General features: G+C 43.9%; 2 protein-coding genes and 1 long non-coding RNA gene across 5 annotated transcripts; 1 reads left to right on the plus strand and 2 right to left on the minus strand.

The window, feature by feature from the left end:
- On the minus strand, positions 1–14,649 carry Arpp19 (cAMP regulated phosphoprotein 19). 2 transcript variants are annotated; one of them, XM_003471880.5, is made up of 3 exons: positions 14,415–14,649; positions 6,685–6,807; positions 1–1,712 (listed from the first exon to the last, which is right to left on the minus strand). In XM_003471880.5, the coding sequence occupies exons 1-3, from the start codon at positions 14,457–14,459 to the stop codon at positions 1,542–1,544; spliced, it is 339 nt and encodes a 112-aa protein (XP_003471928.1). In that variant the 5' UTR covers positions 14,460–14,649; the 3' UTR covers positions 1–1,541. The 2 variants fall into 2 exon arrangements, with proteins under 2 accessions (XP_003471928.1, XP_005004637.1); XM_005004580.4 differs by lacking the exon at positions 14,415–14,649 and adding an exon at positions 6,902–7,040.
- Positions 14,414–16,078, minus strand: LOC106028098 (uncharacterized). Of its 2 annotated transcripts, none has more exons than XM_013154732.3 (2): positions 15,094–16,078; positions 14,414–14,860 (listed from the first exon to the last, which is right to left on the minus strand). In XM_013154732.3, the coding sequence occupies exons 1-2, from the start codon at positions 15,595–15,597 to the stop codon at positions 14,777–14,779; spliced, it is 588 nt and encodes a 195-aa protein (XP_013010186.1). In that variant the 5' UTR covers positions 15,598–16,078; the 3' UTR covers positions 14,414–14,776. The 2 variants fall into 2 exon arrangements, with proteins under 2 accessions (XP_013010186.1, XP_013010185.1); XM_013154731.3 differs by having other exon boundaries at positions 15,006–16,078.
- Positions 15,312–24,142, plus strand: LOC134476097 (uncharacterized). Its single transcript, XR_010047578.1, has 2 exons — positions 15,312–15,476; positions 17,066–24,142. It is a non-coding gene; the product is annotated as an uncharacterized LOC134476097 (long non-coding RNA).
- The last annotated feature ends 1,161 nt before the right edge of the window (positions 24,143–25,303 follow it).

Consider the following 25,303-nt stretch of genomic DNA (forward strand, 5'->3'; position numbering starts at 1 on the left):
TAAAATGAAATTGGTATTTATTAAAGTGGCATCTGCAGACACCAACATCTAGATACTTTTTAATACAAGCTTTACATATGTGAATAGCTCTAGTTGTCACAATCTTTTAAGCTCATATTAAGTCCTTCAAATCATTTACTGGCATTCAGTTATCCTGACAAAGATCCCTGGGCCAATCTTCTCAAATATTCGTTTCATTATAAAGTTCCATTTATTTAAACAATTGTCAAATCTCAGTAAATAATACAGGATTGAGTGATCAATTAACTACTGAGAAATTGGAAGGAAAAGACCAGAATTGTGCTACAAAACACAATGTTCAGCACAGCAAGTTTAGAGAATAAGGATACAGACACCAGTGCTTTCAGATGCACTAAACAGCCAATACCATGAGTTGAAAAAGTCAGGGTGGGGTGGTGATATAAGGCAAAGTATGAAAGCCTTTTATGTTATGGCCCCAAAGGTGGTATGGAGGTAAAAAGTATCTACATTTTAAAAATTTATATAAATCATATGAATTGCAACTTTCATGAAAGTCAAAAGGAAATGTTCTGCATAGGACAAAGATATGCCTAAGCCACATATCAATCTGCACAAGGCCACTCAATGTCTTGGATATGAGGAACACATGAAGCTTAATTCTACAGCAGACTGAGCCAAGACTTCTGTTTGGTATTGCAGAAGCCCAAGCCTGCAAACTGCTATTATTACACAAAAGCTGTAATGACAGAGTTTCATGTGGGAACTTTTGTGCTTCAGGTTGACACATTATGTACTTTCTACTATGTGAAATTAACGCAGACATTTGTGAAAGGTTGTGCAAAACTGTTATATTTACAAAAATGGCACAAGGGACTTCAACAGTCGATGCGCATGCATACTTCACTTACAGCTGACAAGGAGTGGGCTTTAACGCTGCAGAACTAAGTAGGAATGCGGGCATCAATGGCAGCTGGGAAGCACTGAAGTCACAGAAGTTATACCAGAAGGGCAAATATTGCCCAAGTAAAATGCTATTGTTAAAGCTGAAACAGGTATAAGGCCATTCAAGTTCACACAAATCTTTCAGAGCTCCCATTCTTCGTTTTTGATTACATAACCTGTCCTCTAATTTGTGGTCTTAAACTTCTGTTTTACAAAACCCAAAATGACAGAAGAAACCATATAATAGAGGTTATGTTAAGGAGGAGTAACACACAGAGCTATCACTAAGATGAAGGAAGGAGAGCTAAAACAAACCTGTAGAACTTGCTTGCCGCTTGTTGGAACGAGCCCTACGCTAGGGGTTAGGGGACACACACAGGAATTTTCAGGTAGATGACATGTCTTGCTCAATGTGCCCTTCTCGTCAGTGTGCTGGTAAACTACTCGGAACCTCTACGCCTGTCTATGCCCTCACACCGACAGCACTTACTACTACCCCATCTCCAACGCTGTCAGTCTCGAATGATGCAGTGAATGAAAGGAAGCAAAAAAGTGGGTAAGTAACAGATTAAGGAGGAATAAAGGGAATTAAAGATCCATGCAATTTAGCTCTTTAATCAGCCAGCCAGCTTGCTCGTGACAAGGGAAGGCTTCCGCTGAGGAAGGTCCTGTGGAGTGGGAATGTGGTCACCAGTGACCTCGGTCTTATCTGGGGTCGCAGTGGGCAGCTGTTTGTTCTTCATCTTTGCCTTAGCCATGTTGTAATCCCCAGAATCAAAATATTTTTGCTATAAAAACAAACATAAAAACTTGATTAGTCCGAAGGTTTCATATATATTAGACGTTTTTATGTAGACAAAACTCTAAACAGCCAGTATCACATGAGTTGGATTAAACGAATTTGAAGAGTACACTCACTAAGACAGCACGTCTTTACATTGACTCCCAACATAAGCCAACAACTGAGGAGTCAAGGAAGAGACACATTTTAGGTTCTAGTCCAAGACCCTCAAAATGGACATCAAGAATTATCTTGGAATAAAAAGTGGTACACTCAGTAGGAGGTGAATCTACTGACAGAACCACCAGGGTGCAGTCTTGTTGAAATTATTTTGAAAATTAAAGCAAGCAATTCATCAATTTGCATTAAGGATGCACCAATCACTCCCAATTATTATTTTTTTTATTTTTAAAAATTTTTTTATCAGTACCTGGGATCAAACTCACGACCACACGCTTGCAAGGCAGGTGCTTATGCCACTGAGCTAAATCCCCAGCCCCCACTCCCAATTATTTTAGTTGTTGATACTCTATGAACTTGGATGAACTTTTCTGCAAGAATTTAAATCACACTTATTCAAAGTAAGGTGGCTCAAATAAAAATTAATATAAATGCTAGAGCAGTGGAACAAGCAAACACATTACAAATTAATCTGCATAAAATGCACAGCTCTGTCCCATTTACTTTCATTTTTCACAAAAGACACTAAGTACAACTATTATGCCTTTTAGTTGGAGGGAGGAATAAGTTGCTCAAATATGAACTGAAGATTGACCTTAACATAGCTAATCTAATGAGTTCCCAGATGAGCTTGCCTGAGTACCTGCTCCTTGGAAGCACTGTGTACGAGCAAGGCGACGAGCACAGAAAGGAATGATTATGATACCACCTTAAGAATATAAGACTAACAAAACTGGAAGAGAAAACTCAAAATAGAGCTACCACTTGGTCCAATTACACCACTCCCTGCTTATACCAGAAGGAATTAAAGTCAGCCTACCTATGCCCAACCGTATAACTATTCACTGCAGCACAATTCACAAGATATGGAGCCAGCTTAGGTGCCCAGCAACAGACGAATGGCTGAAGAAAAGGTGGTATAGATACAAGGGAGCATCACCCAGCAGTGGAGAGAAAGGGGCAGGAATGCTGATCCTCCTGGTATGTGGAACAGGCTGTGCACTGACAAACACTGCACGTTTTCCCTAATGTGGGAACCATAAAAGATGCCATGAGGTAGAAGGGAGACCAGTGTTAGACAAATGGAAGGAGTAAAGAGGGGCAGTACAGGAGGGTGGTGGGGGGTGGAAAAGAATTATTAATTTTAGTTAAAAGATCATGGTGTTGATACAGATTTACTGAGATGAAAAAGATGTCCACTACTCTGTTAAGTGAAACAACAGGTCACAAAGCAGTACCAATTTTTTATTTAAAAAAAGTATTAATCAATAGAGATAGTAAGAAATTGTCTAGAATGATGCTCATTTAATTGTTTTACTTTGTCTTCGGGACTGAGATGATGAACATGTTTTTCTTTAGTAGATTTTTGAATTTGTTTTATTGTAAGATGTTTCTAAGTGGAACAGAATAAGAACCACTGTAAGTATGTGAGGTAATGGATATGTTTATTGGCTTGATTGTACTACTCACTTTACAATGTTATCTCAAAATGTGATGTTGTATGCCTTAAATATATATATATGTCAATTATACAACAAAAAGTGAGTTAAAATTAAAAAAAGAAAACAACATAAAGTGTTGAGTGCTCTGTAGAGGGGACTGCGCCCCAGTGCCAGCTTGGCAGAAGGCAACAGCACAGGAAGGAATGGCAGCTGGAAGGTTGTCTCTCTTCAGGGCTGCCTCTGGTGGTGGCAGGAGACTCGGAACCCAGAGGCCAGGAACTTGCAACCCAGGGAAGATGGCCAGGTGGTCCAGGCAGGGGCCACGCCGGTGGCTGCTCCTCCTTGAGACTATTTTCTGATAAGCCACAGCTGGTCTCCAGCCAAAGGCTCTAAAGTTAGAAAGCATTTTCCATGAGTCACCCTGCGGACCCTAAAAAACAGTCACAAGGAAACCCTGAGCAGGCCTGTCTGGGCTTGCCCCAGCTTCATTTCTGCTCAGCACTTTTAAATGAGCCCAGGAAGACTCTCAGAATGAGGATGCACTGGGTACTCAAGAGCAGCTTCTGAGTATGGCAGCCTCTGGAGGAGAAAACAGTCTGGGGAACTTCTCAACCAAAGTCCAAAGAGCAATTCAGTGCATCCTGCAATGTTAGGCAGGCTCCCCAAATGCAATGAACTCGGGTTCTAAAGACAACTATTTTATATTAAGTGTAAGTTCATCAGAAGAGGATCTCACTTCACTGCACATTAGGCTATTCTGCTTGGAAAAAAGAAATTAAATTTATTGAGTGTGGCTGGAGACAAAACTAAAATCAGTGTTTGACAGTGCTAGCTTGAAGGAACTCCACTAGAAAGGACAGTGAGCTGGGTATGGTGGCACACACTTGTAATCCCAGCGCCTGAGCAGCTGAGGAAGGAGGAATGCTGCAAGTTCAAGGCCGGCCTGAACTGCGTAATAAAAATTCTGTCTCAAAAAAACCAAAAGAAAAAAACAAAAAAGACAGTGAATCCTCACAGAGATCAACAAAGACTTTCAGGATGAGGATGCCAAAGAAAGAAGCTATGCTTTCTTGTTAAAAACAAAAACAAACCGGGGGCTGGGGATTTAGCTCAGAGACATAAGCACCTGCCTTGCAAGCAGGCAGTCTTGAGTTCAAAAAGGAAAAAGACAAAAGGTGCCTGCCTTGCAAGCAGGCAGTTTTGAGTTCGATCCCTGGTACCAGTAAAAATGAAAAAGACAAAAAACAAAAAAACAAAACAAAACAAAACAAACAAAAAAAACCAAACCAAACCTTAGGCAGTGAAAATATTACTTTGTTTTTTAAAAAATCCTTTAAATTAAGGTGAACTAGCTATTTTCTCATATTGAGGTCCACAGACAAAGTCGAAGCATGGGACTTCACAAACCAAAAATTCTGACATGATAAAGATACCACTGAAAGACGTTAACTTACCAGGCCTGCTTACTACTGTAGCAGAGGGTAACCAAAACCTGGAGCCCTGTGACCAGACTTAAAAACTGACCACCTGCCGGCCCGCCTGCCCACTCACTCACCAAAGCTTCATTTCTTAGGATACATGAGTAAAAATAAAAAAAGTACTCAGTAACATTCTGGCACAATCCAGAAGCACATCATTCAAGAGCTACCTCTCCAATCCTACTTAATTACTTGATCAACTGTCTTTGCTTCATTTTCAATGGTCTATACCTAAAGTACCACCCCAGGATACAATGTTCACAGATGTGAAGACACAAAGTAGCTGGAGCTGGAAAAAAGCAACAAGGATCCAGCTGGATCTGGCTGTGCATTGTCCACAGAGATGGACATTCCACTTACCCCATACACACTCTTCACAGTCATGGTTTTAAATAACCATATGGTATTCCATTTTTGTGGGCTTATTATAACTCATTTAACCATTTCTCTGCTGTTGAGTACTGAAGAAATTTCTAATTATAGTTGAAGCTACAAGTGAAAAGCTTCAAACCTAAAGATATACTGAATTATACCCTTATAGCAATTCCTAATATTATTCGAGGAATGTCAACATTTTAATAAATTTTGATCAGCATCACTTCCCAAAATAAGACTAATGATTCTGGATGTTTATACAAAGTAAGGAGCAGATCAGCTTCACTCGATTTCAACCACACCAGGAGACACGATTAGTTGTGTATACTATGATTTGACGTAATTTACATTTCACTGATTTCCTTTTCTTTTTGGTATGGGGGATCAAACTTACGATCCTGCACTTGCCAGTCAGGTGCTTGTGCTGCTGAGCTAAACCCTCACCCCAATTCACTGATTCCTATCAAGAATAAGTACTTCTCCTCTTTTTCCCTTCTGTGTCTACTGATTATAGTTCCTGTGTCCTTTAAGAGGTTCCCCCCACCACAATATATTTAAAAGTTCCTTTCTTTCAGTAATAATTTCTTCCCTGGATATTTCATGGTACAGAGGTTTTACTTTTTAGATATCTAGAGTGTTCCTTTAATATTTCAAAATTGTGAATGTTCTTATTTTGTGCAAAAATATCAAATACCACTTTATCTTTCGACTCTTAAATATCATTTGCTAAAATATTGTCTGGAACTTAATTTGGGAAAACAATCTAAATATGGCTTTGGCACCCCCTCCCTCATGTTCTTTGTATGCAAGCAACAGATACTTGCATATTTAGGTATTTAGTTAAGGAGAAACATGATTTGGTGTCTCCTTCTCCCACATATAATTATTTCACCTCTGTTTGATCCCAATCTGGTAATTCAAATGTGCTTAAACTAATGAAGAAACACTCTCATTTTTTTTAATAACAATAAAGGAAGCGCTTAGAAAAGAAATATAGCATCACGCAATGAAATTTACATATCCTGAGAAGTAACGGTTTCTACCTGACCGAAAGGAAAGATTTTGGGGGGTAAAGTTTACAGTAATTTATACTATAGGAAAAAGTTTAAAACTATGAGCAGCAAGCTAAATACCAGCTTCTCAATAACGGTAAACAGCATTTTTGGAGGGGAGGAGGAAGGAGATGTAAGTCAAACACAGGGTAAGTTCAGTGTATCTACATTTGTTTTATTACAAAGATAAAACTGAAGTAAAAATATTAGCACATTAAACTTAGGTGGTAGGAACATGGGTTCTGGGATTATCTGCACTATGGAACATGCTTGAAATAATTTGTAACTCAAAACATTATAGAGTTCTGGATTCTTTCCATATTTGTTTATGGTATGAACAGTGTAAAATATTAAGAGAAAATGTCACACACACACACACACACACGGCAGGCCGAGAATAGACCCCCCTTCACCATCTGCACTAGCACACTGGGTCACAGACGGCAACTTACCCCTTTCTGCAATCGTTTCCTTAGAAAATCAGAACCTCCAGGCTTCTGTCCAAGGTGAGGATACCTTGCTTTCAGTTTTGCTTCTTCAGCTTTCTCCGGACTGGTCACTTTATCTTCCATTTCCTGAAACAATTTTAAAGAAATTACTTATTACAACTTAGGTTTTTAAAAATAATTCACCTTCTGATATCTGGATCCTGGCTTGAGTTGTGCGCACCAGATGACACAGCCTCTGACTAAGAATCAGGCACAGGAGCGTTCAGATGCCTTGGTCTTGCTTCCCAACCGCTCCATGTGAGGGCTCGGTTAGAGCTGTGATGCATGTGTAACACCCCACACACTGGATAAAAATACCACGACAGCTCAGCTCCCAAGTCTTGCCGTTACTTTCCTGTCATGTAGAAAATACATTTATAGTCAGTCACCTTCTATGGAACTCTTCAGCTCTTTGCTATAATTAAAGGATTATCTGCTCAAATCTAAAAGATCTTTCTGATTTTCTATTACCCAGAATTACTTAATTTGAAGTTCCTTAGATTTTTTAAGTGCAAATTAACACAGCCTACCAACCAGCACATTTTTCCTGGCTAAATTAGCACAGAAGCTCTTAATATCTGCAAAGGACGCAAACACCTTCATCTAGTGTCACACATCTAGGTATTTTATTGCATGACTTTCTTCCGTGTTTAAAGATGACAAACTTTATGTCATGTCCAAGGTGCCACCTTTAATGTATCAAACATCTGTTTTCTGACAAGACTGCCGGTGTCTCCAGCCTATCATCTCTGACTCAAGTCTTGATTCAGTGTGCATTCCAGAGGCTGTACTTTCAGGGGGGGCAGCATTCCCACTGTCCCACGGCACCAGGCAAGCAGCCTCCTTTCTGTACACCCGACTCTTCCTGGTTACTTTAGAACCATCAGGAGCAGGAATGCTAAACCCACACACATCAAACCAACTGCTCTTAGAAAATCATTTATCTATGAACTGGTAACGTAATACAATTTTGCATAAGTTTTCCTCAAAATTGTACCCATGTTTCTATTTATTTATGTACTGCTGAATCTTTCCTCGTCTCCCACAGCTCCCATATGTACTGCTCCACACACCTGTCTTGGAGGACTTTGAGGAAAGAGGTGCAGCTGTCAAACACTCTTTTTCCATGGATGCACCCTCCCCTCATGCCCCTTGTGGTCTGCAGTTCCCTGCATTTCTGGAGTTTTCACAGCAGCCACAACTCCCACTCACAGGGCCCTCCTGTCACTGGACCAGGTGCTTGGCCGGAGATGGAGACTTTAAATTAGGAGGCTCTGCCAGTTACTCAACTAACATTGTGGGTGAGAGCCTCAGCTGACTGCTCAAAAGCCTCATACTGGGAATGTGCTTCAAAAGGGGTGTTCACGTCCTCTCCTCCCCCCATTCCTGCTTTCTGGGGCCTCACAGTGAGCAGCTGTCCTTGTCATACCCCAGCTCACCATGGATGGTAGGAACCCATGGAAACTGGAAGCTAAAATAAACCTCTCTTTCTTTAAGTGCACACCAAGAGCGCTAGGTGCGTCAACTGCCACCTCAGCCGCCCAGTCTGAGGAGCCGGCTCCCCCAGAGTGGGCAGTCTGTGGCGGCAGGCCTCCTCCTGCAGTGGGTCTAGGGTACTGCAGGCATGGACGACTCTGCCTTCAGGTTCAGAACCCAGCCACCTCCACATAAAGTCACCTACAAGCTGAAGCCTCGCCAGACTTTCCCAGCAGCATTCCCGTAGGCAGGTAGCCAGCATGGTGCCATGTGGCTGCTGTGCGTGTGTCCCTCTCTGCAGACTGCAGGGTCCCAGGGCGACAGCCTGTTTAGTACATGGCGTCACATGCTGGAGGCTCACCACCAAAACAGCAGCAGCACGGACAGCTGAGGAGATCATTTAGAGTTACGGTAACTTTATTTTTCTTACTCAGGGGGCCAAGGCCAGAGCTTACTGGGGCCTATGAGTTCAAGCCTAGCCTGTGCACCTCAGTGAGCCTCAAGCTCCTGCAGGTGCAGCCCCCACTGGATTCCAAATTCCAGTTGTGCTTACTACCAAAGCTAGAAAAAAGATCCCAGACCTAAGCTTCACCATGAAGTACAAGCACCACAAAGCTGTCCACACGGCTGTCCCCAGTCACACGGCAACCTCCCCACACGCTGAAGACGCAGTCTGTGCTGGCCACATGGAGCCTCTAGTGCTCTGGAGATAACACCCACTCACCATGGCCAACCCAGGCCACACTCCTGCAGTCCACACCATGCTTTAAAGCCGGACCACACATCTTCAGAGGTGGGGGAGGCTGCTACTCTCCATGGGGAGCCTCCCGGAGGAACACTCCGCCAGAGCCTGTGTCCTTTGCTGAACCCCACTGGGGAAGAGGCAGTGAGCACTCGTGCTACTGACTTCTTTGCTGTCTGCTGCTGTGCTTCAAACCTATTTTGGTATTTGTTTTTGTTCTACCTGTGGTAAATATTTAGGAATCTTTTTGATGCCCAGAAACATGCAGTCACAACATATTCTGGGCCATTTTCTACTTTTGAACAGGACCATAGAGATTAAGTTGCTCAGTTTCCTGATTTTATTGGCCTATGATGGCGATTCATTAGGTTAAAGCCAGTAGCCCAAGACAAACAAATCTCTAACTGAAAATCACATACTATTAATTCTGTTACAAAGAAATCATGGTAACTTCCTAATAATAAAATTATCAAAACTTCTAGGCTAGAGAACAAAAATACCGTATGTCATTTTGGCATTTTTAGAGTTAAGTGTTCTATGGTCTTGTATCATTTAGAAGTATATAGTATTTATTTTACATTTTGTCTAGTTAAAGAGGTCTGAAGAAACTTTAAGGGGATCAACTAAACAGAAAGGTTTGAGTATCAGTTCCACCAAAAAATAAAGAGACGAAGGAATCCAAAGAAAATGGTGAAAACAAAAACAAATTAGTGAAGCAGAAAACAAAGCTACAATGAGGATCAACAGAAGGGAAAAAGAATGAACCTAAGAAATTACTTTTAAAATCCAAATCTGGACTGTCACGCACAGTGGTGTACATCTGTAATCCCAACACTCAGGAGGCTGAGGCAGGAGGCTCTCCAAGCATTCAAGGCCTTTGAGTCTGGTTTTGAACTTTGTAAGGAAACTGCTGCATGCTGCTACATTTTAGCAACAGAGGCCAGGCTTGGTGGTTTACTTAGCTGAGTGGTTCCTAAGCCAGTAACTCCTGGGGTGTTGTGGAGAAGCACTGCTACAACTCTGAACTTTCAACTCTGGGGACAAAGTCCAGGGAAACAAAATCCAGAAATTTCAGAATATTGTCCATAAGGTACCCACTTTACAAAATACACATTTCCCAGGAAGAACTTTGTGCCCATTCTGTGTCTGGCATGGGGCCTAACATGTACCAGTGTTAACTTAGGCACATAATTTTTGTGAATTGCGCTATCAACTTATGGGAGACACAGTGCCAGTGGCCTACCAGTTACTTACACACACACACACACACACACACACACACACACACACACACAGAGGCGCTCGCGCCAAGCACTGGGTCAGGGCTGCTTTGGGTCTCCCAGGGGCTAGGAGGGACACTGTCTGAGTGCTGCCCTTTTCCAGCACCAGCAGTGCGTGAAAGCCTGTGGCCAGGACAGGCTTCCTCTGGTAGCTCAGGAGGGGTCAGAGCAGCCTGCAGATCTGACACTGCCCAGAAGGCCTGGGCTGGGTGGTAGGTACCACCAGAGCTTTGGATCCTTCCTGCCTGCCCATCAAAGTCCACTGAAGGAGCAGAGCCACATGCTTCCCGACATTTGTGCAAGCTAAGCAACCTTTTGCACACTTCACAGGTTCAGTTACAGCAGGACCTGCAGCTCTGGAATGCACGCACATCTTGCACTCAGTTCTGCCAGACACCAGGCCCATGCTGAGCAGCTGATGGGGGCACACTGCTGAGATAAGCCACAGCCCGTCTCCAGCTCCCAGGCTTCCTCCCCCCAGAGTACCAAGAACCATGGCACAGGTAGGTCTGCCACGCTTGGTCATTCTCAGCAGTGCCAGAAAGCTTGGATGCATCTTCTTAGGACCAGACATCACATCTACCTCAAGAACTGCCTGTATTAACTGCAAGTTTTCCAAATCTGGTGAGGTGCTGAGAACACAAGGAGCTTGGTCCCTGACTCCTGGGGCCACCTCCCCAGCCCTAGGTTAGGCATCTTCAGAATGCTTCAGCATGAAAGACAGTAATTCCTATCTTGCTTAAAATACTATTTGTATTTTCCCATCTCCAATAACCAAATTTTTTTTTGATACAAAGTTTCACTACATAATTTGGGTTGGCCTTGAACTCACTGTGTAGCCCATGCTGGCCTCAAACTCATGGTAATCCTCCTGCCTCAGCATCCTGAGTGCTGGGATTATAGACATATGCCACCAGGCCTGGTTTTACCCCATCTGCTTTATCCAAGACCCTGAACTGACAGCTGTAGGGAATGCAAAGGTTACAGGCTTTCAGCACATATGGGCTTAGCATATGGGCCTCTGTCCAGGGACGAAGAGAGCACTGAGATGAATCTGGTGGGCACAAGGAGGAGGAGCTCAGAAGACAGGCAGGAGACGGTGACAGGACTTTTTAAAAGTGGTATAAAAGTTAAGGGATGACAGCTTAAAAAACATTGTGCATATTTAATTACTATCCAACAAAATATAGAGAGGCCTGTCTGACTCCTCCCTTGATCATGGGTGCACACACTACACTTGCACAGAAATGGGACCTGGCTCTGACTCCCTGACAGCTCTAACTTGTCACCTCTATTTTTCTGAGGCCCAGAAGGTTGGGCTCCATCCTGTGACCATCATCCAGGCAGACCCACCCCATTACCCAAAGGAAACCCAGGAGTTGCCTGAGGTCACCAGCCATGTGGCGCTGGAGCCAATTTCAGTCTCCTGACATTTGGCCAGCACCATCCCTGTCCTGGGCTTCTCTGAGAGACTGCAGGATAGGAGCAGGATTCAGTTCTGTACTTAACCACTCCTATGCAGCACATGACTATAATTCAAGCAATATGGTAGCTCTCTTCCTCTTCCGCCAGGCACAAAAGCTGCATACTTTTAAGTAACAGAAATATTTTAATTGACATCTCTATTACCCTTTCTTTCCAAGTTAGTTTGACGTATAGTAAAACCTCTAGAAAACCCGCTACTGAAATTATCAAAAATTGCAAGCTGCAATCTCTCTCTCTTTCACACTCACATACACCTCTTGGCTTTCCAAGCTGCGCCTAAGCTATGGTTCTAGATCACGTCGCCAGCCTGTGTGTCTTTTTTCACTGCTATTTGTCTGGGAAGACAACCTGGGGAGGCTTTGTGAGAAAGGCTTGGAGCCCACAGCTTCAGAGCAGTGCTGAGCCCTGTGCTGGATGACTTAGAGGCAGAGACCCAGAGCTGGGACCCTGCCTTCAGGCTGCCCTAAAGGAGCCACACCAGTCATTTTGCAGTTCTGCTTCTGGCTCCAGAACTAGAACACTGCCCACTCTGAGCTCAGAGCTCATGAACTCAAATTCTCACTGACAGAACCACGAGGCCCCTTCTGAAACTTCTCAGCGTTTTGTTTCCATTCAGTAGTCATCAACAAGAACAGCACATACAAACCTGATGGCTCTGAACCACCTTTCCTCTCTGAGCAGTATCTCAGATTCAGGACTAAAGTGACTAATTGTCCAGTGACTCTTAACTGTCTAGGACAGTGAAAGAAGGGAGCCAGTTTAAAATGATGCCATTTCTTTTTTTTTTTTTTGGTCTTTTTCCTTTTTATCGGTACCAGGGATCGAACTCACGACCGCCTGCTTGCAAGGCAGGCGCTTATGCCGCTGAGCTAAATCCCCAGCCCCCAAAATGATGCCATTTCTGTGACAGGGTGATCTCAGAGCTCACTCTGAAAGAAACTGAGTCACCATATGGCCTAGAAGAGTCCTCATGCCACTCCCAAAAGGCCTATCCTTCAGCTGCTCCTCCCATATACTCAGTACCTTGGAGACTCGGTTTAACAAAATACCAGCCACATGAAATGGCCTCATCTGTATTTCACTTTTTAAAAGTGGTGTAAATTCTACTAGCAGGTAATTTCTTACTGTTATGGTTTTTTGTTTCGTTTTGTTTTGTTTTGTTTTGTAGTTCTGTATTGCGTGTACCCTTACGCCACTTTGGTTTGTTTTGTGTTTTTCTCTTTTTCCTCTTAAATAAAAAAAAAAAAATAAAAAAAAAAATAAAAGTGGTGTAAAGGTTAAGGGATGAGAGCTTAAAAAACATTGTGCATATTTAATTACTATCCAACAAAATATAGAGAGGCCTGTCTGACTCCTCCCTTGATCGTGGGTGCACACACTATACTCGCACAGAAACGGGACCTGCCTGACTCCCTGACAGCTCCAACTTGTCACCTCTATTTTTCTGAGGCAACAGGCTAACCCAGCATAAGTCATGGAAGTATTTTTAGCTGAGTACTTTGGCTTTGACTGAAAGGTCAATTAGGTACACAGATAATAACACAATTTTTCAGGTCATCTAACTGTTCTTCCAAACAGAAGAAACAGGTGATCTGGCCCACAGGGCATGGACATGACTATGCACATTTCCTCTCATCTGGGGTGGTATCCAGGTCACCTGGACATCTGCAGCCAATCTTCAAGCAAAAGACACTATATTCCCAAAACACTTGGTATTGACTGCAGGTAAAATCTAGGACCCAGATCAATGTTTAATACAATCCTCAAAATATTTACACTAACTTTAGTATTAAGAAATACATTAGACTGTTCCAATGAAAGCCTTTCCACTTGAAATTCACATTTTATTCTTACACTAACCAGTCTTAAAGGACTTAGTGCATTATTATGTGCCCGTGATTTTAGTATTTAACAAGACATTGTAACTGTGGACTTGTTATTTACTGAGTTCTAAATCTGAAACAATAATGAACATTGCAATAAATTATTATACAATAAATAAGTGACTTAAAACTACTGATAAAGAAATGTTCAAGCTGTATATACAATTTTTTTTGCAGCAATAGACCATTTTTCTTTTTGCAAAGTGTTAAAAAGATGTCCAATAACTTTCACTGGAATATTCCAGAATATTCCTGGCCTATTACTTATGCTAGCAGCTTCTTCAATTAGCGAGTAACACGGCAATACCATCCGACTCATGTGTTAAAGTTAGCACATATGGATTGGATCTAAACCTCATCCTCCGGATTCAGGCCTGAGTCCAACCATCAGCGATGCCTGCGGTGTTTGTGAAGCTGTCTGGCCTGTAAGAGAAGCCTCCTCGGCCCATCACTTTTCCGGAGGCGCCGCCGCGGACTTTCCAGTCTCCTCGTCCGCGCCGGGTCCCCGGAGGGCAGGGCGGCGGAAGGCCGGGGTGGGCAGCATCCGCCCACAGCAGGATGGGCGCTCGGTGCCCACACCGGAGAGCGGCCTCCCAGTTCGCGGCACACGCCACGGTCCCGGGACCGGTCCTCAGAACCCCGGGTCCCGCCTGGCCCGAAGCCCGACCGGCTCTACGCAGAGGCCTGCTTGCTGGAAACGCGAACTTCTCGAATGAAGGGAGGTTCAGAGCCGCTCGAGCTCTGGCCGACTGGGGCGCCGCGCACGGCACCTCAGATACCAGCTGGGGACCCCGCGCGCCAGCCCAGGCCCTTTCCCGCCACGCTCACCTTCTGCTCCTCGGCCGATGCCGCCTCGGGCACCTCAGCGGACATTGTGCTTCCTCTGCGGGCGAGTCGCGAAGACGGGGGCCGCCGCTGCCCCCTTCCCACCTCGGGTAGCGCCTCGGAGGTGGCCGCTGCCACTGACGCCGCGACCTGCGACCTCGCGGCCTTCGCCGCGCCCCAACCTGGCCAACTAGTCCCTCCAGCCGCGAGACCCCGAAGCACTTCCTCTTCCCTTCAAAGGCCGCGGCGCACGCTAGCCTCACTTCCGCTCAGGACAGCTCCACTTCCGCCTGGAGGCCCTTCACATCCGGTTCAGGCTGCCTCACATCCACCCGGGATCGCCTCACATCTGGCCAGGGAGAGCGTCATATCTGGCGAGGGTCAGGCTCACATCCGCCCGGGGTTCGCTGCACATCCGGTTGCGGCCGCCTCGCGCACTCCCAAGCTTCCTGGGAATTGTAGTTCCAGAGCTGCACCGCCCATCCTTCCCATCCTTTGCTTTCTGTCCTGGGAACCTCTGTTTCCACGTCATCAGTCTCCCCGCGTCCCTCTCTCTCTTCCCGCCCCGCCCCGCCCTCCGCGTCCCCTCCGCACCTCCCCGTCCTCGGTCACGGCCTAGGGGAGGCCGAACGCGCTCTGCGTGGGTCCGCGGTGCAGCGTCCCGCGCAGCGCTTGTCCTCACCCTGTGAAGGTCCCCTTTCCTGCTCAGACAGGCCAGCGCCCGGGAAGGGGACGGCCACCGGGTCCCGCGGTGCTTCACCCAGCTCTCAGCGGCCTGTAGGAGCTCAACTAGCAGAAAGCCGAAGATAGCGGAGGCAGTTCCGGGGCAGAGGCGCAGGCCGAGACCTGCGTGACGGCCAGGGCGGGAGCCATCGAGGCTCAGGCAGGTCCGCATCTCCGGGAGGAAGAGGAAGTACGGTGTCCAAATGAAAGCCTGGGGAAGCCAGCTGCTTGACAGCTTCTTTGAGATGTCTCGGACGGAGCTGGCGGGGAAACTTCGAATCCACACCGGGAAGAATGGTCTTCCTTGAAGCTCGGCTACAGAGAGGACGAAGAATGCACTGTGTAGGCTAAGTGGGCAGCGAACAGCAGTGTTCTTAATAATGAGCCGTTGTTCTGGAATGTGTGTATCTTGCGCCTGTGTTTGTGAACCTGAGTGTGTTTGTGACCCTAGGTTAAAATCCATTGGACACACAAAGAGAGAAACGTAGTATATGTGACCCTCGGATAGAGAAAACTTGTCCCTGAAAGGCAGTGAAACTCATGTGAGGGCAAACTTGAATTTCTGAGCAGCCGACTTTAGTCTAATGGAGATTCACCACTGGTTGTGGTACCGCATAACCTGTATTCCCAGTACTCTGGGAGGCTGAAGCAGGAGGATGGCAAGTCTGAGCAAATTAACAGGACCCAGTCTCAAAACAAAAAATGAAAAAAGCTTGGGGGATGTGGCTCAGTTTGAAGGCTCTGGTTCAGTCCACAGTGCCGTAGTACATACATAAATGCATCAGGGACAGTACCCATCCCATCTGAAGCTACTGTGTGTCACTGCTCTGTGCCATCACGAACCAAGGACGTCTGTTCGCAGCTGCACCCAGACCCAGTGCTGGAAGCACTTTCTCCGTGCGCTTGACTAGGTTAGCCTCTCATGGCGTCTCTCCTCCTCCAGCTCTTTCTTCTCTGGCTCCTGGGTTGAGTCTTCCTTTGCCCTACAGTGGGAGGATTCTGGGGGTCCTGCCCTGATGCCCACCTTCTTCGTTGCCTGTACCTCTCGTCCTGGGGCTGCTGTTCCTCCACTGGCCGTGTGCTGCTACTGGACATGTGCCTTGTGCAGCGGAGGCACTGAACCCTGGATTTAATTGTAAATAATTGGCCACAGTGATGAAAACCCTAGGAAGCGCCCTTGGCCTATTCCTTATTTCTGGGGCAAAATCCTAGACTTGCTGCTTTACCAGAGCTCCCCCTGGTGGGTGCAATGCGTGATACACGAGGCATGTTTTTGTCAGTTACACAAAAATTTGAAGACTTAAGAAATCAGGGATCTTTTTCTGGTTTAGTTGCTCTAGGTTAAGAATCTATAGGATTCTTAAAGAGGCTATGTCTCACCCCATTAATTTCTCCAGCCAAGAGCGTAAGTGCTACAAGGGTGCAGCAAAAACTGCATGACGTGTAATGGAAACACAGTAAATGTTTTTAAGGTTTTTAAGAAAAATTTCTACAGTGAAAGACATTGCCATGAATTCCCCTGGCTTTGAACACACTTACCTCATCATTCTTCCCAGTGTCTGAAGCCATTCTGGATATCCTGGTTCCACAGTGTCTTTGCAAGGTATGATCAGAAACAGTGATTGCTGCTGCTGAGCACCATTCAGTGGAAAGGCAGGCTTGGAAACCTGGTCTTGGCCTCGGCCACCAGATCTGGCACTGTGCCACCTCTGGCTCATCCCTAAAGTCTAAATAACCATGCAAGGGAAGCATTTTGAGTCAGGTGAGGATGTTGAGGCAGCAAGGGCAGCACAATTAAAGACCCTCCGGGAAGAAGAGACGGCAGAGTGGGGAGACCCATGGGATGAGTGTGTGCAAAGGGGAGGGTTCTGAGGGAGATTAGCGGCAGTGTGTCTTTTACTGTAATAATTTTTTAAAATTTATTTTTACAGGACAAAATAAACCATAACAACAAAGTAGACCAGAAGAAAACAATGTAAGTGACACAGATTTCAAAGCTAGACGACAAGAGATCTACAGTGGCTACCATAATGTCTCTTGTTTTCTTCTAAATAGTTGTCTATATTTTCACACAATGAATTCATACAAAACAAAATAGTATAAAACTGATCAGAACAGAGTGATGAAGACATAGGCTTTCAAAACCAGACAATAGGAAAATCAATAATGGTCAACATAATGTCTCTTGTTCACTTCAAAATAGCTGTCCATACCTTTATATATGTTGAAATTAAATAATACAAAACAGACTAAAACCACTCTAAACAAAGAATAAAATAACTACTGGATTTCACAGCATGACGACATGGAATCAGCAATGGATATTATAATGTCTCTTCAAAGCAGCTGTTCATTTCATCACGCATATTACAATCAAGTCTCATAAACTGTTTAGGAGAAGTTCTAGACATGTATAAGCCTCTACATGTATGCCTATCCTTTCTGCATTAGAGGGAAAAACAAATTACTAAAAAACAAGAAGCAAAAAAGATAAATAATAGCAAGGAGCCTCAAACAATGACAATATAGGCCTTCAAAACAAAGTATAGGAACATAACTAAGGTTGTTATTTTACACTGTAGTTATTTATGTATTTATTTATTTTTGGTACTTTGCACTTAACCAGGCAAGCACTTTAGCTGCTAAGACCCTGACTACACTGTGGTAATTTTTAAGAGATTCAGCATTCAGCATGTTTTTCTATCACATTGTGTATCTTTTCAATGAAAGTCTATTCCATCAAGAGATAGAAAAACCAGCTCAGAAATCAAGTGAGATAGTACCCCAAATCCAAGGTAAGTAGTAATTTGTATGAGTGAAGCTAGGATCACAGATCACTCCCCACTTTTTTTTGAGACAGGGTCCTGCTATGCAGTTCAGCCTGGCCTTACATTCATTGCGTAGCCCAGGCTGGCCTTGAACTCACAGCAATCCTCCTGCCTCAGCCTGTAGAATGCTGGGATGTGGGTGTGCACACCATGCTAGCCGGACCATTTCTTGAGTAAGGAAGCAGCACAACTTTCATGAGTGGTTGCAAGTGAAACCTAGAGAGAAGAGGATGTCACTTCTGCAGGGACTTAGTTGGAATGGGAAAATTTATGAATCAGAAAGGACAACAAACAGTGGAATGCAAATGGTCTGGAAAAGACTTGAAAAACATCCAATTATAAGATACTCAAGAATACATGTTCCCCACACTTCCCTCAGTGGTACCCACCTGCCCCCTGACAGTGTGCTGAGGTGAACAGCCTGTGAGTTGCTTTAGGGTTTTTCTTCTCAAAGGTTTTTATTTTGAGTCTGATTTTTAAAATCAAACTCATATTCCATTTCTCCCCAGTGATTCACAGACACTGTTTTACTGTATTTATTGCTTATCACCTGGATAGTTATAAACTGCATTTCTAAGGGATGAAAAATTCTTGGTGGAAAATAATGGAACAAAGTCAAAATCCTGGTGTGGTAAAGTGGAAAAGGCATAGGTGTAACCTGGATTTGAACTCAGGTCTTCTGCATACCATCACGAGCACTTTGGACATGCTGGTGCACTCCAGATGGTCTTAAAGACTCTCAGCCTGTACAAGTTCCTGTGTCCAGGCCTGCTGGTGTCCTCCTGCTGTGAAATGCCTGCTTCATCTGGACCAATCCTGGAGTCCAGCTATGGGCCATACAATGTACCCTATTCCATCTTTCTTTCCTTCTAGCACTGGGATTGAAACCAAGAGCTTACAGAGCTGCACTCCCATCCCTTCTTATTTTATCCTAAGACAGGGTCTCGTTATGACTCCCAGGCTGGCCTTGAACTTGGGCTCCTCCACCAGGCCTCGCTCTGCCAGGTACCCAGCTGGGCGTGGCACCCTTGAAACGTGGGGGATGCAAAAGCTGCAGTGAGGAGGGCCTTGGCTCTTGCTTTATAAACTTGTATAGTGAGAAATCTTAACTATTACCTAATTCCAAAGGATTAACAAGAATCACTGTTGAATTCACAGAATTAAATGAGAGTGAGCAGCAACAATGGCAAGGATGAAGCATCTGAAGGAGCACAGCAGGTTGGGGGCTTCCAGTTGCTTCATGTTTCATTACTTTCTGGGATCTTCCATTCTTACAACAGAGCTTAGCAGTCTCACGTTAGAAAGTCTCTAAAGACCTGCAGCTGACAGGGAACCTGCAGCATGCTGCCAGTCACATGCGTCAGCCTGTAGAGCTGCAGACCACACAGGACACAGACCCATCCTGCCCACCTCAGGCCACACTTGCGTCTCACTGCGATGCAGCCACGGCATCTTTGAACATGAAGATGCATGGTGCAGGCTGAGTAGAGTAGGACCAGTGTGGCAGACAGAGCATCAGGACAAAGTGCAGACAAATGCTGGGCCAGTAGACCAGGCCACGGGTAACGGGCAGCAGAGACCTTCGGAAGGACGGGATGAGGTGATGGCCATGCCTCCCTGTGCCATGCTGCCAGTGACAGCCTCAGTGCCTGGTGCTTCCTGCAGTGCTGTGTTTTGGGCAGGGACTGAGCACATGCAGCTTCCTGCACTGGCAGGAGTTGAGAGGAGGAACCAGTCCAAGCACAGTGTTTGGAGATGGAGCCTGTGGATCACAGTAGGAGGGAGCCTGAATAATGCTTGATCGAATCTTAATGGCTTTGGAACATCAGCCTAGGTTCAGTGGGGCCCATTCTTTTTTACTATAAATCCATCCTTTAGGGTAACAGTAGCTGGCTGTCTCAGTACCTTTCCTGAGGATACAGGAAGCAATTTGCGTTTATACTCACTTGGTATGATGAACAACAAGGAGTGTACACCTGTGCAAAAGTTTGGCCCCCACCATTATCCTCCAGCTGACTGGTTTTGTGTATGTTTACCCAAGCATTGCCGAGGGTCCAACAGACCCATACTACTCCAGGATTTATTTTTTTAAAAAAGTTTTCTTCTGATTTTTCTGGTAGAACTAGCTCAGTTCAGTACAATAGCACATGAAAGGCGAGATTTGCAAGTTTTGGAGGACTCGGAAGTGAATCATTAGACTGCTTGTGCAAATGATTCATTGTGGTAAAACATACGCCTTCACAGCAGAAGGGGGACACGGATGGACGACAATGGTGACTTGACACCTGCCATATGAGCCAAAGTTTGTGTGACAGTGAAACGAAGCAAGAATCGACTGACTCATAAACAGGTACTGCAGTCCTCCTTGATGCAGAGGACAAAAATAAACAGCAATGTGAGTCCATGTTTGACTAGGGAAAATGTGCAAAATGATCACAAATCCAAATGGAATGATCCAATGTTAGACCTAGGTCTGAATATACAGTGAGGGTCTTGGCAGGGACGAAAGGTATTGGACAGAATGGCAGCACTGCCATTCAGTGTTGGAAATTATAACAGATGAAATGCTACAAGATGCCATGAAATACACCAAGGCTGAAATGCAAGTAAAACATTCTGTATGCACCAATAGCCATATTTAAAAATGTACTGTTATGACACTAGCTGAACTGAAAGCATTCATAGGTCTGCTGTACTTGGCACTGAATTCTTATGTGATTGCAGGAATATAAAGGACATGGAAAAGTGACAGGTCAAAATGTGATATAAAAATCTGTGCCCTTATAGATGCGAAGACTTACTAAGCTCTCCGTTCAGACATGTGTCCTGGGACTCAGCCATCAGATCCTTATTTATACAGTAATAAACTGAATGATGATGTGAACAGACTGGCTGCTCCCACCTCCCAAACTAATCAGAATGTGACATTCAACATGGTTTACTGGTTTCTAATCCATGTTACATTTGCTAGCACAGCACAAGTTGACCAAGGCAAGAACTGTACCCAAGAAAGGAAGTATAACTTCTGAAAAAATGTTGCAATTTCTTCTTTTTCTTCCTCGTCCTCCTCTTCCTTCTTTTTTCTTTTTGAGCCAGGGTCTCATTATGCAGTTCAGGTTGACCTTCAACTCACTTTGTAGCCAAGGCTGGCCTTGAACTCATAGCAGTTCTCCTGCTTCATCCTTCCAAGTGATGGTATTACAGGCATGTGCCACCATGCCTGGCTGAAATATTGCAATTTCAAAACAGAGAACTGGGAGACCGGCCTCTGCCTGCCAGGTGACGCCACCAGAAGGCCCTTGCTCCTGTGCACCCAGTGTGGGTCAAAAGAACCAGGAGATTGGCCTCAGCCTGCTGAGTGCTGCCACCTGAAGGCTCATTCTTTGGTGCGCCCAGTGTGGGTTGAAGGAGACAGACAGATTCACCATTGCCTGTTGTGTGCTGCCACTAAAAGGCCACATCCTGCAGGTGGCCAGCATGGGCAGCAGATCCATCTTCACCCTCAGGGAGCTGCCACCAGAAGGCTCCTTCATGCAGGCAGCCAGCAGGAGCAGGGACACACAGCCAGGTAAGCCCTATGAGTATCTGTAGGCCACCATTGGAGGCCCTTGGTTCCCTCAGGCAGCCATCACCCACTAGCTGAATCAAACACACTCCTGTGTGTCTGCTACCATTGTGGGAGTCCCAGTGTAGACACACAGGCTAAGAGAAGCAGCCCCACCTATATGTACCCCTGATCATCACAGTGTAGCTGCATAGGTCTAGAGAGGCCTGCCCCACACCCTGCTATCTCTCTGTAAATCTGGAATTAGAGGAACACAGGTGCCTGTCCCATCCCCCTACACTGCCTGGGGCAGCCAACATGGAAAGCACTTGGGATCCCACAACCAGCTTGTTGGGAGGAATCTAGGAGAATGTCAAGAAGGAGCAAAAGGCAAACTAAGACACAGAATAAGTCTGGGAGATACAGTTATGGAAGAAAACAGAAGTCACATACCTGAAATCTCTGAGATGATAGCAACTGAAGTAAGGAAACAACTTTATGAGATTATAAAAGCAGTCAAATCAGAAATAATGTCTCAGGCAAAAGAAGAAATCATAAACATACTGAAAGAATTGTTCAGCAGGTCTAAATAAGACAGACAATAAAGAGGAGCAAAGGAAAATGATGGAAACCTTGAATCAATGTAGAAAGGGATTACAATGCATGCAACAGCTTCAAAGAAAAATTCAGGGAATTAAAAATTCAATCGAAAGCTGGCAAACCCACTTGAAAAAGACTGAAGATAGACTTTCAAACTTTGAAGATAGGATTGCAGCTAGTGATTGTAAAAGGAAAGATCTCTTAAAAGAACAAGGAATCAGGAAATAACAATCCAATGGCTGCAAGATGATGCAAAGAAGTATAACTTAAGAGTGATAGGTGTAGGTGAAAATGCAGGAGTCAACACAAATGAAATTAAAAGGATATTCACAGAAGTAATAAAAGAAAACTTGCCAAGCATGGGAAATGGATCTGGCATGCAGACAAGTGAGGCATATAGGACTCCAACTAGCCATAACCAAAGTAAATCTACACCCAGACATATAATAATCAAGATCCCAGAAATTCAGCACAAGAACAGAATATTAAAGCTGTTAGAGAAAAGACACAGATCACCTATAAAGGAAAACCAATCAGAATCACAGCAGACTTGTCAATACAAACCATCAAGTCAAGAGTTTGGAGTGAAGTGTTTCAAACCCTAAAGGAAACAACTTCCAATTCAGATTGATCTACCCTGCAAAACCATCTTTTAAAATTGACGGAAAATAATATACTTCCATGATAAAGAACAACTGAAGGAATTCATGACTACCGAACCAACCCTACAGAGAGTGCTAAAGGATATTATAGAAAGAGATAAAGCTGATCATGGTTCCAGGAACAGCACAGAGGAGGATCACCAAACAAGACAGGCAACTGAATGAAGGGGAAAAGTGGAGGGCCAACAACTGGAGGATAGGAGGGCAGAGACAAACCAATGTATGCTGGTTGTAACCATTAATGTAGATGGCCTCACTACAGCAATAAAAAGAAACACAGAATGGATCAGGAAACAAGACCTATCGATATTCTGTATACTAAAAAGGAAATTCATAGACCGAAAATGAAAGGAGAGAAAACAATTGTTCCATGTGACAGGAGACCAAAAAAAAAAAAAAAAAAAAAAAGAGTACCTTGCCCATCAACCACAGAATGGATAAGAAAGTTATGGTATTTTCATGCAATGGAAAGCTACCCATCTATAAAGTAGAATAATCTCAAGGCTCCTGTAGGTAAGTGGACACAACTGGAGATCATGCTCATGGCTGAAACAGTTCGAACTCATACGTGTGAACCCTAACATAAGAAACAGAAGGCATTAATGGGATCCAAAAGCAAAACAGTTAATGTAAGAGCAAAGGGGAGGAAATACCTGGGAGGGGAAGGTGGAAACTACTGTCAATTTTTTATTGTCTTATCTTGAACTCTTGCATTGTTTACATAGTTTTGTTAGGTTTGGCTTTGTTCTGTCTTGTTAGGTTCTATGCTGTCAGATGGTAGGGGCAGTTATTTTGAATATAATGGGATATATTATGGTAATCCTGGTTTCCTATTATATTGCTTTGAAGTCTTATAATGCTTTCATTTGTTTGATTGGTTTTATTGTTTTGTTTTATTTTATTATGTGTAATGGTATGAATAGCTGTTTTGAAGAAAACAAGACATTATGGTAGCCACTGCTGATTTACTATCATCTTGCTTTGAAGTCCTACCATGCTTTTGTTCTGCTTTGATTGGTTTTTATCCTATTGTGTTTTGATTTTTATTATGTGATGGTATAGACAAAATTTTTTGAGGAAAGTGAGATATTATAGTAGCCATTGTTCATTTCCTGTTATTTGGTTTTGAAGTCCTGTGATGCTTTCATTCTTTTGAATGATTTTATACTATATTGTTATGTTTGATATTAATATGTGTGAAGCTATGCTCATCTATTTTGAAGAAAAAAGAGACATTATGGTACCTACAGCTGATGTCCGGTTGTCTTGTTGTGAAGTACTGTGTTGCTTGTATTGTTCTGTTCTGGTTTGCTTTGTTTTGTTCTCTTTTGTTTTATTCTCTTTAAAATAAAAAAATTTTTAAAACCCAGAGAATTGTACAGTACAATCTTTGAATTTCAGAAAGATATGACATTGGCATTGTATATGGCAAAGAAAAACAAGGTGGTATGGCTGATGTCAACATTTCACCATGATGGCAATACTGATAGGGGAACTTCAACAAAATAGAAGCCTGAGCTGAGAACTTTCTACAACACAAGAAAAGGCAGAGTAGATGTTGTTCATGAATTATGCAGCAACTATGACGTCACTCGGAACACAAAGCATTGGCCAGTGGTTGTGTTATACTTGATCCTAGATGTGTGGCATAAATAGTTTGATAGTTTACCAAAAAAGTGGGAAGTATGAAATATCACGGAGAAATCTTCTTAGAGGGTGGGGAGTAGAGATCATTTGCCACAGAGGAAAAACAAAATGTTTCTACACAGGGAACCATGCAAAAAATTGTGGAGCACATTGGTGAGTTGATGGTCATCACAGAGACCTACAATGACAACAGGAAAACAAAAAGATGTCAACTGTGCCCTGCAGGAAGGGACAGGGACACAGAACATGTGTGCTATCAGTGTACATGATAGTTGGGCACGGAACAAGCAGCTGTCATGTATGAAGACTGCTTTGGGTGTGACAGTTGAAGCAAAGCTGATTTCTGTGATGGACTTTTGTGTTTACATGGTAGTTCACATAGGTTTTTACTTCTGATGTTATCTTTTAGGCTTTATAGGGAAACAGCTGATGTGAAAATGATGTCTATTCTAAACACACAACACATATTAAAAATTTAGTAACTTGCTTTACTGATATTTCATGTTCCTGTTAACTACACATTGTATAATTAAAAACCCCCTGACAAAAGAGCAAGATCACTGAGATGTCAAGTATATCTTACAAAGTCAGAAAAGCAAAAACACATGTGCTGTCAATGTAAGCAATCTGTGTATAGAATGTGCTTTAAGGTGTGATAGCCGAAGACTACTTTTTTTGTGGAGTGCTGCTGGTATTTTTGTTGCAGTGCACATAGGAATTTATTTCTAATATTCTTTTCTAGACCAGTCGATGTTGAAAAACTTGATGCTTTTTAATAAATATTAAAAGGACCTTCTCCCAAACTGGAAAACTCAGCTGGAAGCTGGGGTAAGTCCACGGGCCATCCTGAGCCCCGGGAGACTTTAAGATCATCTCTTCCAGAGCCCA

Source organism: Cavia porcellus, unplaced genomic scaffold, assembly GCF_034190915.1.
Source record: "Cavia porcellus strain 051 isolate PalLab524CR breed Dunkin Hartley unplaced genomic scaffold, mCavPor4.1 scaffold_1, whole genome shotgun sequence".
NCBI classification, from domain to species: Eukaryota; Metazoa; Chordata; class Mammalia; order Rodentia; family Caviidae; genus Cavia; species Cavia porcellus.

What these genes read in the sequence shown, in the direction of transcription:
- Arpp19 (XM_003471880.5), bottom strand. Translation starts at nt 14,459, where the DNA reads ATGTCCGCTGAGGTGCCCGAGGCGGCATCGGCCGAGGAGCAGAAG. An exon ending in CATCGGCCGAGGAGCAGAAG is followed by an intron (nt 6,808 to 14,414) that starts GTGAGCGTGGCG and finishes AAATTGTTTCAG; the next exon opens with GAAATGGAAGATAAAGTGAC. An exon ending in GGAAACGATTGCAGAAAGGG is followed by an intron (nt 1,713 to 6,684) that starts GTAAGTTGCCGT and finishes TTGTTTTTATAG; the next exon opens with CAAAAATATTTTGATTCTGG.
- LOC106028098 (XM_013154731.3), bottom strand. Translation starts at nt 15,597, where the DNA reads ATGGATTTTAACCTAGGGTCACAAACACACTCAGGTTCACAAACACAG. An exon ending in CCGTGACCGAGGACGGGGAG is followed by an intron (nt 14,861 to 15,005) that starts GTGCGGAGGGGA and finishes TACAATTCCCAG; the next exon opens with GAAGCTTGGGAGTGCGCGAG.